At 28.0% G+C, this 13,552-nt stretch overlaps 1 protein-coding gene across 1 annotated transcript; it reads left to right on the top strand.

Annotated features, from left to right (window-relative positions):
* The first annotated feature begins 5,062 nt into the window (after window positions 1-5,062).
* On the top strand, window positions 5,063-13,475 carry LOC108775215 (glucosylceramidase). Its single transcript, XM_018541517.1, has 8 exons — window positions 5,063-5,116; window positions 6,342-6,417; window positions 7,330-7,645; window positions 9,658-9,923; window positions 11,854-12,282; window positions 12,405-12,484; window positions 12,851-13,134; window positions 13,364-13,475. Exons 2-8 carry the CDS (start codon window positions 6,372-6,374, stop codon window positions 13,473-13,475), a joined length of 1,533 nt encoding a protein of 510 aa, XP_018397019.1. The 5' UTR covers window positions 5,063-5,116; window positions 6,342-6,371.
* Window positions 13,476-13,552: the final 77 nt, after the last annotated feature.

The raw sequence follows: 13,552 nt of genomic DNA, 5'->3' as shown, positions 1-13,552 counted from the left end.
CTCTCTCTCTCTCTCTCTCTCTCTCTCTCTCTCTCTCTCTCTCTCTTTCTAAATTCATAATAGCGTGAGCGATATGTTGATGTTTATTGTCTGCACTTAAGATATATGATTTATTCATCTTTCTTTTAAACCTTTTTCTCATTCGAAAATCTGATAAAAATGATCTATCGAGTGACTTGAAATTGTGCAACTCTTCTCTTGAGTCTATGTAGAGTTTTTATTTAACAGTTGCTGTAACCTATCTTCAAATTTTTAAGATTTGTCGGAACATTCTGTCATTCAAATCAAAATTTTTAGAAAAAAACCTTTGATACTTTTTACACGTTGTATAAAGTTACTTTCGCTTAAAACAGAATAGATCATCTCGACTACTCAAAAAATGTGATATATTACGTACTTTATCACGTTCGTTACTACTTTTCTTTTTTTAGATATATGTGTGTGTGTGTGTCGCTTGTTCTTTCATATCACGTAGCGTATTGTGAACACAATAGATCTATTTACCTTAGACTTTGCTTACACTTTTACACTTAAAATGAAATAAATGTATATCGGGCGTCGAAGAGAAAGAAAACAAAGATGCTTAATGTAAAAAGTATAAGCAAGGCGAACAAATCTAATAATGACATTTTAAGATGTGTGTGTGTGTGTGCATTGAGAAAATATTGAAATTTAAAATAAATTGAAAGTAACGAATTTTAGATACATCTGATATAAAAGACTGTATTTTAATATTATAATAGCGACACATAATCGCAAAACGATAAAGATGTTTCGCAATTATGCATATAATACGACCGGACGTAACACGAGTAAACGGTTAACTGCATCCGACTAGTACTGACGCTAATTGCCGTCTAATTGAACTGAAACCTTACGTCCGTAAATCTATGTAGAGCAAATCTTTGGATGGTATAGTCAGTTATTAAGCTAATGTACCAGGAAGATATTACATTATATATTATACAAGTGCGACATATCTATTAGGAAACTGCAGAAAGTTATGAAAAAAAAGACATGATTATTCAATTGAGTAACTTTGTAAATTATACGCAATTCATCATATCTTAAAATTGGCGTGTCACGCTTTTTTGAAGCCTCTTTTCGTTGAGGCTGTTGGAATTCTCTGATTTTGATGTGATTTCGTATTCGAGGAATTTCGGGGTCGATTATTTCGAATCTGTACTCAAAAATTGAAAATTCGAAATAGTGGCTCTAATATGGCGGACGTAAAATTAACGTAAATCCTAAAGATTGTTCGATTTTGATGAAATTTGGTATATTTGTGATTTAGGGGACGATCGTTACGAATCTTTAGTCAAAAATTGAAAGTTCAAAATAGTTGATCCAATATGGCGGACGGAAAAGTAACGGAAATCATAAAGATTGTTCGATTTTTGTGAAATTAGGTTTATTGGTGATTTAGGGGGCGTTCGTTACGAATCCGTACTTAAAAATTGAAAGATCGAAATAGCTGATCTAATATGGCGGACAGAAATGTTACGGAAATCCTAAAGATTTTTCAATTTTGGTAAAATTTGGTTACAGGTGGTTTTTGGGGACGTTCGTTACGAATCCGTATTTAAAATTTGAAAGTTTAAAATGGCGTTTTAATTCAGTCTTCTAAAATCTGTTTTCGTTAATCTGGCGGATGGAATATAAGGGGGATTTTGGTTTTAGTGTTTTTGAAGTAGAATTTAAATTAGCAAAAAAAAGCCCTTGAAGAATATGTACTTGATTTTTCACTTGCTGCTATTTTTCTTTGAAAAATGGATGGACGTGCCAACTTTAGTCTTAAGTCAGCACAGCCACACTGTGGATCGAATCCTTCGACGTAAACGATGAGCAAAAAAAATCAGATTCTGGATATTCTTAGAGCAAATAATTCTAGAAACATTTTGAGACCAAAATGATCCCGGCAATTGATTGCTTTAATGTACTTTACTCTTGTACGCGAACCAGCACAACTACACTTTGGGTCGAATTTTTCGACGTAAACGATGAGCAAAAAATTCGGATTGTGAACATTCTTAGAGCAAATAATTCTAGAAACATTTTGAGATCAAAATGATCCCGTCAATTAATTGCTTTAATGTACTTTACTCTTGTACGCGAACCAGCACAACTACACTGTGGGTCGAATTTTTCGACATAAACGGTGAATAAAAAAATAAACTAAATATTGTTTATCAAAATGGTAGAATTAATGTGGCGATCGAAAACAATAATGAAATTCTAAAGGTTTTCAAATTTCAGGGAAATTTTGTATTAGTAGGAATTAGAGGAGTTGTTGATTTCAAAACAAGTTTCAAAGAAACATAATTCATAATATTTAAAAAGAGCATAATGGACCATCGCGCGCGTAGCGCGCGCAAGGAATGTGCTAGTATATATGTAAATTATGATTGAATTTTTAACGCTAATATTTTGTATAAATTATTTACCAATCAATTATTTATTTATCAAGATTATATAATTATCATAAAAATGAAAAGTTCAAGCCATGTTCAAAAAAGGATACTCAAAAATATACAAAAAATGATTTAACAATATTATATAATGTAAGAAAGTGAAATACGGCGAAAGAGGGGTTGGTGGGGGTGGGTGGTGAGGGGAGGGGGAGGGGTGCGGTTTGTCGAAGATATGATGAAGGTGTGAGTAAAAGATGAGAAGAGATGTTAGAAAGTTTTAATATGGCCTTGAATGCGGACAGAGAAGAAGGAAGAGAAGAAGGAGGAGAAGAAGGAGACGTTTCTTAATTTTTCATAAAAATCATCACTTTTCGACCGCTTGTATCACCACACACACAGAACGGCTTGACCGATTTAAAATTTTTTTGGCTTAAATTACTCGTGGCGATGCCGCCTTTCAGAACATATAACGTTCGATTCAAAATTTTTTTATATTTTAGTGGTTATGCCCGAAAAATGAACTTTGGTGGCTCGGAATAAGAGACTTCTAGTATCTTTCAGTTTTTGAACATGGTCGGAGACACTACCACGCGCGTCTCGTGATATAATCAAACTTATTTAACTAATGTTATATGAGGAGAGAGTGAGAAAGAGAAAGCGTTATTTATTGTACGTTTTGAGACAAGTTGTTTCAAAAAGGCAATATACAATGTTAGAAAAGACAAATGGCAACAAAAAAAATTGCTTTCTGGAGTTTATTTTGAATTAATGAATATTTTGATCGCTAGTGAAGCGTCAAATTTTTTATAATAGATAGACATGCTCTACATCCTACAAAGTCAAATTTTGAAATGATATTTGTAAAGATTGCCTATAGCAGCATAAAGAAAGATTAATATTACGACCTGTACATGTCGGCATAAGAGGTTTATAAAGCTTTATTGATATGAAAGAGAAGTTAAATACGTGCTCAATAGCTGGCATTGCCAGCAAGACCAATTAAATTAACTTTGGAGCAATCTCGTCGGAGTCAATAGATCTCACTCTGAACAAAATCTTGAAAATGTGGAGAGTGATAGAACTTTAATAAAATTTGAGAAAGAGAGAGAGAGTGAGAGAGAAAGAGACAGAAAGAAAATTAATTAATTGTTATTTATTATAAAAATAGCCAAGAAAAAAATAGAGAATATCTCCATTATTTATCACTCATTATTGATAACTTATCATTTAATAATTTGTACATATCTCACTGCAGACTTATATCTCATTTTTATGAATTCTTCGAATATCAATACTATAATATAAAACAAATACTTTAATTCTTTTTATTATAATAATTCCTTATTGCTTTAATCAATATACTAAGAAATAATAGCCAATTAAGAGCCAACACAAGAACGTCGTGTGTAAAATTTTTAATTCAATAAATACAAAGTAATTATAAACTTATTGCTTTAGTTTCAGTTAAAATTATATTAATAATAAATATATTTTCACACGCAAAAAATCTAAGTAAGCATCTGTATTGTATGTAATATATGTATTGTATGTATTATATGTATATGTATATACATATAATTAATATACATATGTGTGTATGCAATATATATATGTATATATATGCAATGTATTTATGCAATTCAAATTTGTCAAAATTAAATATTATTGTAAGCGCGGCATGGTCATATATTTGTGTGTGTGTGCGTGTGTGTGTGCGCGCGCGCGCGCGTGTGCGTGTATGTGTGTGTGCTGTTACAAATTGTTTTCTATAAAATTCTTGAGAAAATTATTATAAATATTAAATTTCTTGTATATTTTCTTAGAAATAAAAAAATTTTCTGTTTAACTACCTTCTTAAAAGTGCATATTTCGTTAGAACATATAATGAGTGTAGCAAGAAATGTTTTTGAAGCTAAGCCGTAGATTAGACCGTAAATTAACTTAATTTTAAAATAACTGCATAGATCTATTATATCTATGTCTGTCTGAATTATGTTAATTTGTCCCATTACGTAATTGCAGACAAACGTGTCTATAAACAATGCTTTACTAAAAATTATTAAAAGAAGTAGCAATTTACAAAACTATTTTTTCTTATTTAAACTAGGTAAGATAATTTTATATATTTTTAGTTACTGCAAAACGATGTCACAAGCTATAATTTTCGACAACATTTAAATCCTTTGTAATATAATTAAAAAGTAAGATATTGAAATAAAAAATGCATTTTTAAGTAGAATAAAGAATACATTTGCGACTTTTGATTAAATTTTTAATACAATGTTAAAATTTTTACATAAAAGTCATTTGTAATATACTGCTTAACGTCAATTATTTCGAAAACCTGATGTGATGAAATTTGGCTTGCGATATTATATTTCTAATATCCCAAAATTTATGAAAAACGTCTGACCTAGTTCAAAATAATTTTTGAATGTAAACTAGTAATCTCTTAAACATATCATACCAAGAACAATTTGTATTTCCTTAAAAAGGATAGTTTCCTAAATTAAGAAAATGTGCATTTATTAAAATTTACTGATAAATGCATTACCGACAGCTTATCGGAAACATTATTGTACGTTCCGATAGGCACGCACGAATGACTAATGTCGCACTATTCTTCAGTCATCATCATACCGTTAACGAATAAACGACAGTAATGTTTCTGCTCTACGAATAGCAGGACTTTCGACAATACTGAGGTACAAATCTATATTATATAAGATTATATATTAAGATTATATATTAAGATTATATATTAAGATTATATATTAAGATTATATATAAAGATTATATATTAAGATTATATATTAAGAAGAATTGAACTAAAAAGAAAAGAATTAAACTAAAAAACAGAACTAAACTTGAAAAAATAGAAAGAAGGATTGTTAAAATGTTAGAATTCGTTACGATTATTATTTTCATGCTTCTAAGAGTATCTATGTATCTACATTTCATTTGATACATAAATAGAAGTATCTATGTATCAAGTTTAATCCTTCATGGTCATATGGTTACTCTGGGTGTATAAAAATGACTCAAACCATTTTTGAAGTGTTATTAAATCGATAGTATTAGTTCTATTGACTTAAAAAATTTCAAAAAATATATATATTTTCAAATAGTATTGTAGTGAAAAATTTAATTTTAACGCTAAAAAAATCATAAATGTTAACCTCAAAAAATGAGACTATTTGACTTAAAAAATATAACTTTATAAATTTTAATTTTAGCTTAATACTCTTGAGATAACTTATATCATGCGCAGATCATTTTGACTCACGATAACTATGAAGGATTAAGCATTCCATTTTTAATGATTTTTACAGTATAATGATCTATTTTTGATCTTTCAAAGATCAAAATTTAGTTTCATTTAGCTTAAATGCATATTTAAATTTATGTAATTTAAATAGGTATGTAATATAATCAAAATAAATAATTAAAGAAAAGGCAATTAATCATAGCTACAGGAAAATAAATAGTGTTAAAAAAGTCACTTATCAATATGTTTCTTGATTTTATATAATAATCAAAATTAAATTAAATTATTAATATCGCTATTTAATATAATATAAGAGTAATAAAATATTGAGATATATAATTAGATGTAATTAGAGATTTTTAACATTGTGTGTGTGTGTGTACAAGATGTATACAATATGTTGTACAAAGACAATTACTAATAAAATTGTTACTAGATATGAAAATGAAAGATCCTCTTATATAATATAAGTAACACAAGCAGGTTTTAGATATAACATAATGTCAATTAATATCTAAAAATTTAAATCATAAATAAATTTTAATTATCTGTTGACTGATTTTACACAGTGTTGTCACAGATGTTAATCAATTAAAATAAACATATGTATAATGCAACATATAAAAAAGTGATACGCATGTACTTTATTACTTTATTTGCAGATTAAGAAGTGTTCCTCATAATAATTCAAAATGCTGTGCACAATAATTTTGATTACTATTTTGGTCGCAGTGAAAGGTATGCATACTAAAAACAATATTTGATATTACTTTATTTTTAAACACAGAACTTTTTCGAAATCTTTTGCGGTTAATGAAAAATGTTCAAGTAAAACAAACATTATTAAATGTTATCAATATTATAGCTGTCATATTACTTATAGCTTTTTTAAATTTTAATAAATACAGTTTTCAATTTACAAAATAATTATGTTCACTATTTCGAAAAAATACATACGATACTGTTATAAAAAGAAAAAAATTGAAGAAATCTACTTACAATATAGAAAATATTTTTTATAAAATTGTTATCTATTTATTATTTTACGTACTACATGTTAATTCTACACTAATTTTACACTTATGACGCATTACTTTACATAATTATTACCTATCTGTTACTTTTTCCGCTTTTGAACTTATTTTGAAAGTAATATGAGCCTAGTTTCGCAACGTCACGATTTGTCAAGTATAAATTGCAGCGATATATTGATTTCAGAAAAATTTTCGAAATTGTACTTACAATACTTTAAAAATAGACATCTTCCTCGCTTACAATTTTTGCGTACAATCAGCACAGTGCAGATTTACTAAAATAAATGAATTTAATTTTACGAAATAGTTTAATAAGCAATTTTTTTATTCTTCTCGGTATAGACAGATAAATTGATATCTTTATTTGTATAGAGCTCTTTCTATGTTGTATAGAGGAAAATAATACCTTATTAATTGATAATTATACTTATTAATGAATAATTAACATAATTACATTACAGTTACAAAGATAGTTATACAGTTTCATGTTTGAATACATGGGAGAGCTTTGAATAAAGCTTCGATTTTTCTAAAAAAACAATGTGTCAATTAAAAAAACATGCATGACAATTTAAGTATCAAAACATACAATTAAACGTTCTTCTTTTCATTACAGGAGATGAATGTATACCACGTTCATTCGGGACCAATCGTATGGTATGCGTTTGTAACTCGACGTATTGTGATACAGTATACAAACAAACATTACAACAGAACCAGCTTTTATGGTACACGTCCACTCAGGATGGCAAAAGAATGCAATCTTCCGTTGTGAACTTTACTGCCAAAAATGAATCCAAAATCAATCTGGTTCTTACAGTGGACATTAGTGAGAAGTTTCAAAAGATAGAAGGATTTGGCGGGGCAATGACTGACGCCGCCGCACTCAACATTAAAAATCTCAGCAATGAAACTCAACAGATGTTATTTGAGTACGTGTGATTGGCACTATTACTATATTAATTAAGAATGCAAAGCGATAATATTAATCGTAAAAAAACAAGATTGGGGAACGGAATAAAGCTCTAGACACAATGCACTGAAGTAACAGCGACAAAAACAGCAATACATAGAGAAAAAAATTTACTTGCGAAGTTCTTACTCTCGTGCTCTACGGCGAGATACGCGTGATGAGATAATTTATTGCGACGCATTTTCACGAATAAAGCTTCATCTATTAGCGGAATTGAATCTTTAGCTCTTTTGCAAGCACGCGCGAATTGCCAAATGGGAATGTTATGCCCGTCATATTTTGGAACGAGTTTAAATGCATCGCGGATATACGATTTTGGATAGAGTGAAGAAATTGTAATAGAATACGCTTTAATTACTAAATTTTAATAAATATTTCTTTGAATAGTCCTAGCAGAATATTTATTAAATTATAGACATTTGATTCAACTATTATATTGTAACTATTATACTGTAGGAATAGTATAGAAATAAGCGATATATATATATGTATATATATATATATATATAATTATCGCCTCCCGTTGCACAATGCCGCGAAAAACAAAAATTCCAATTAATCTAAATTCCAACTAATCGCATATAGACTATAGTATATATAGGGCGTTTTTTAATTTATCAATTGATTAATTGTATTATGGGCAAATTTTTACAAAACAAATTTATCTTTATACACAATGCAATTGATCAATCGATAAATTAAAAACTCTTCAGTGTTCTTTCATCTGCTTTAAGATTATAGCATACATAAATAGAATAAAAAATTTGAGCGCTAATAAGCTATAAGGCAATATAGACACAGAATTCCAACTTATCGAAAATTTATTGCTATTATCTTATTCTGTGTTCCTATGTGCATTGAGATATGTATTCCCGAATGTTAGGTTCTTCTGTTTTTATTGCTCTTGTTATCGCTATTGTTATTTCGCTCGAATTGTGTTTAGGGTTTAATTAAATCTTACAAGGGGAGGCTATTATCCCTCATCGATTTCTGTGAAACCTGACAAGCATGTTAAATATATGTTTCTTTCTGCAACAATAATAGGGAGTTTTTGCAATACTCTTTTGCAATAGTTTTTATCCAGATACGGTGAACGCTAAAGTCATGTTATCCTTTTCTTAATTAATTGTGAAAAAAAGATGACTACCTTAGCATTCACCGTATTTGGATAAAACGGTGTATTCCAAAAACTCCTTAATCTTTAATATTTATTCTTCTGCGCTGTTCTTTTCGAAACACAGATGGTTATAGCACAGTATTATCATATACAATAAATCATATAATTATGTCAGAACGATAAAAATAGATTGAGTTTTTCCTCTTGCATCATAAATGTTATTAAAATTTATTCTGCCCTGCATTTGTTTCTGTTTTATAAAGCTAAATTAAATTTCTTAAATTCTCTTCTACTGCAATATTAAGATCTCTTAAAACAATTTCTGAGAATAATTCGAAATAATATACAAAAACCAATTAGAAGGCAATTAAAGGCTTCTAATAAAAAATAAGCTAGTTTTTCCTAATTATATATATATATATATATTAATAATATATGTAGGTATATATTAAATATTAATATTAATCATATATGCATGTATTAAATAACAAATACATATAATTCTATAAAATAATTATAGAATAATTTTTCAAGCATATTAATTTTGCTCTTCGTAATAATAGAATCTCATTATCTCTTCATCTGATAGAATGAAAATGAATTAGAAGCATAAATTAAAATTCTTTATAGTGTAAAATAAATACTTCTATGATATTAAAATTGAGCGAAGTGCTACTGCACTTCATGCAAGTATAGAAGCGTTAATTGTTACTGAAACATGAAACATAGCAATTCTATATTCGGATAAAATGATTTAACAATGTATCGAGTTTTATATAATTGTCGTAAATTTATCTATAACTGAATTAAATTCTTCATTTCAATGAGAGCCCCTCATGTATAGTTATTTCTAGGTCGTATTTTGGTTCCACCGGTATCGGATACACGTTTACTCGTATACCTATCGCAGGTACTGATTTCTCGACGAGACCATATACATACGATGACGTATCCAACGATCTTACGTTAAGTCACTTCAAACTTGTGGAAGAAGATGACTTAAAAATCGGATATCTAAACTATATCAAGAGTATTATGTCTAATCCAGACAATCTTAAAATATTAACAACTTCATGGAGCGCGCCTGCGTGGATGAAAACCAGTAACGAAATAACTTGGGGTAAAGAAATATTGGATGAGGCAATATCCTGCATTAACCAGGAAAAAATTTGCACGAGAAAGCTTTAAAATATTTATTATGTGACTAAAATATTGAATTTTAATAATTTACGAAAATTTATCTTTATTAAAATTTTGTAAAAGTTAATTACTTATAATTACAAGAATCTATTATAATAGAATATTATATATTTATATAATCCTAATACGTAAAAAAGGTAGAGATAAAGTAAAATGAGATAGGAAATAAATCAACTAATTTAAAATCAAAACTTTACATTATTTATAAACATTATTTTTGAACGATAGCAAATACCGCTTCAATGTTTAAATGTCAAAAATTTTAAAATATAATACTTTTGATAGTTAAGAAACGTTAAAAAAGATATTAGTTCACCACATATATTAATTTTGAGTCAAAGCGCCTCCAGATGATATGGCTAATGAATACGTCAACTTTACACACTTCACTAAATATTGATTACATTTAATATGGTTAATTATATATGTCATGTTTATGTATGAAATTTGCTAAAGTTGATGTACATTGGCCATGCTGGAGGCGCCTTCAAGCTGCGATCCATTCGATGCTACGAATGCCTTGAAGCTTTTTTTAATTGGTTAATTAATATAATTCTTTCTTCCGATTGCCCGATCAAAAGCTTCGAAGCATTTGTAACGTCAAGTGGACTCTCAGTCATATTTCGAAAGCAAACAGTAGTATTTATTATCAAAAAAATTAAGCACTAAACATAAGAATCCATAATCATTTTGAGTTATTCTTGTTATAACGCTTCCAGATAATATGGCAAATATATACACATCAACTTTGCACACATTCGCTAATATTGACTACACTCAATATGGATAATTATGTATGTCATATATGTGGCATTCACATACCTACATTGTACACGTGTTTTATGAATTAATAATAGATATGTATTAATAGTAAAAAATCAAGAGTTAATTCAACTTGAGAAATTAAGAAAAATAAAAATAAAAACAAGATTCATATTTGTGTGAACGAACCGGGATAGCATAAAAGTATATAAATAAACTATGTAAACTTTTTTTAAACTTGATCGGTCCATTTTACTTCGTTCTCTACAAATTTTGATGTTTTTCTAAAAAAAAAATTAGGTTTTCAACAATATCAATGCTATCAATGCTACAAAAATGATGTTTATTTTCAAAATATTTATTTTCATAATTCAATATTTTCGTCTTCTCTTCTCTCAAATTATTTGTAGATGTGTGCTTATTGCATTTTGCTTTATAATATTAATTAAGCACTACATGCTAGGATAATTAAAAAATAGATGAATTAGTACAGGACTCTTAATATTCAAAATACAAAAAAATACATATGTATGAGTCAAATAATAATAAACTAAAAAATAAATTAAAGTGTATTTTTTTTTTAAATTAATGAAAAAACAAATAAATAAATATAACAAAACAATACAAATCGTAATAACAAAAGATATCTTCTTAAACAAACGCAAATATACTAGTATAAAATATATTTAAAATATTAAAAGTTATAAAGTTGGCGCTACAAAAATATAAAATATATTTTTCACGTATATTTATTTATATAATAAATTTGTACATGAACAATATATTTTATATTTTTGTAACGCCAACTTTATAATTTTTAATATTTCAATTTTATACTAATATATATTTGCGTTTGTTTAAGAAGATATTTCTTGTTATTACGATTTGATTCTCATTTGTCTTTGTATCGTTTTGTTATATTTGAATATCAAGAGTCTTGTAATTTTTCATTATTTTTACAAATAATTAATCAATATTTAAATATTAAATCTTATATGTTATAAATATAAAATTTACAAATAAATAATATTATAGGCCTTTTAGAATAATTAAATATGAGATATCGTAATACATAATAATCTCGACAGGTGCTTTAAAACTTGAATATTATCAACTTTACGCTGATTATATCACAAAGTTCTTTGACGCGTATAAAGAACGTGGTATAAATATATGGGGTATAACACCTGGCAACGAACCATTAGATGGATTTATCCCAACCTTCATTTTCAATGCCATGGCTTGGACGCCTACCACATCAGCAGCTTGGGTCGTGAATCAGTTAGCTCCGACTTTGGCTAATGCTGGATATAAACCCTTCTACATAGCGATGGACGATCAACGTTTCGAAGTTCCATGGTTTACCGAGTCGATGTTCGAGTATCCAAACGCTAAAGAACTGTTCTCTGGCACTGCGGTCCATTGGTATGCAGATGAAATATTTTCACCGATTAGACTGTCTCAATTGCATGATAAATATCCAGATAAGTTTATATTGATGACTGAAGCATGCACCGGTAAGTACAATTGATTATATACATCATAGTAAATAATAGAAGATATACTTGCATGCATGCAAGAAAGTCTTCCTAAAAATTAAGAAAAAAACTAAAAAATTTATATAATTTTTATCTCATAGGTAGCAGTCCCTTAGATAAAGAGAAAGTAATATTAGGATCATGGGACCGAGGAGAAAAATATGCTTCAAATATAATCGAAGTTTGTATACACATATGTACGATACTAATCGATCTATATTCCAAACACGTTCATCTACTTTTTAACTTTATTTGCCTAATATAAAGAATATTTTCAATTAAATTACAAAATAAGAATCTGCTAAGCATATTTAATTATAAACGTATGACAAAAACTTGTAGGCACTGGAATTTAATTTAAAAAAAAAGAAAAATACATATTATTTGATTAATCCGTTTGATGATATTATTGGTATTAATAAATTTTATTGCAGCATGAGATAGTTTTGAGTATGTAATAGATGAAAATAATATTAATTATATATGTAATATATAAAAGTACTTTGAATTATGTATTATAAGATTTACAAATACGATATATTTTTAGAATTTATCGCATTGGATGGTTGGATGGATAGATTGGAACATAGCGCTCAATGAACATGGGGCACCAAATTGGGCAAAAAATTATGTGGATTCACCAATCATCGTAATGCCGCAAACAGACGAATTCTACAAGCAGCCTATGTTTTATGCGATTTCTCACTTCAGCCAATTTGTGCCATGTAACTCTTACAGAATTTTATCTGTAGGTCTTGAAGACAATCCACACATTGAAGCGATAGCGTTCTTGACGCCCGAACAAGATGTTGTTGTTGTGGTTGTTAACAAGTTAGTAGAAAATATATTTATACCGTCACATTACATATAACAAAATTTTTCAGAGAAAAAAATTTATAATTATTTTTATATATTTTATTTAAAAAGATTAATTTTTTTCTAATTATTTTAATCATTACTTTTTAATTTCTTTTACTTTATTTTAAATTACTATAATTATATTTTCTAATAATTTATTAGACTTAAAACAAACATATAATTTCGAATTTTTGTGTTACAGAGCTAGTACTCCTACTGCTATAACAGTAAAAGACAAGAACAAAAACAACGTAGTAAATGTAAACTTACCTGCCAAGTCTTTCAATACATTATTGTATTTAGCGCAAGAATAATACAGAAACTTGTAACTAAATTATAAATAAAAAATATGCAAGTCTTTGCTTTTTTTACAGAAAAATTAAAATCATAG

This window comes from Cyphomyrmex costatus, unplaced genomic scaffold (genome assembly GCF_001594065.2).
Source record: "Cyphomyrmex costatus isolate MS0001 unplaced genomic scaffold, Ccosl1.0 scaffold29, whole genome shotgun sequence".
In the NCBI taxonomy this organism is placed as follows: domain Eukaryota; kingdom Metazoa; phylum Arthropoda; class Insecta; order Hymenoptera; family Formicidae; genus Cyphomyrmex; species Cyphomyrmex costatus.
Note: the sequence above shows the minus strand (reverse complement) of the source record. Positions and strands in the feature narration are given on the sequence as shown.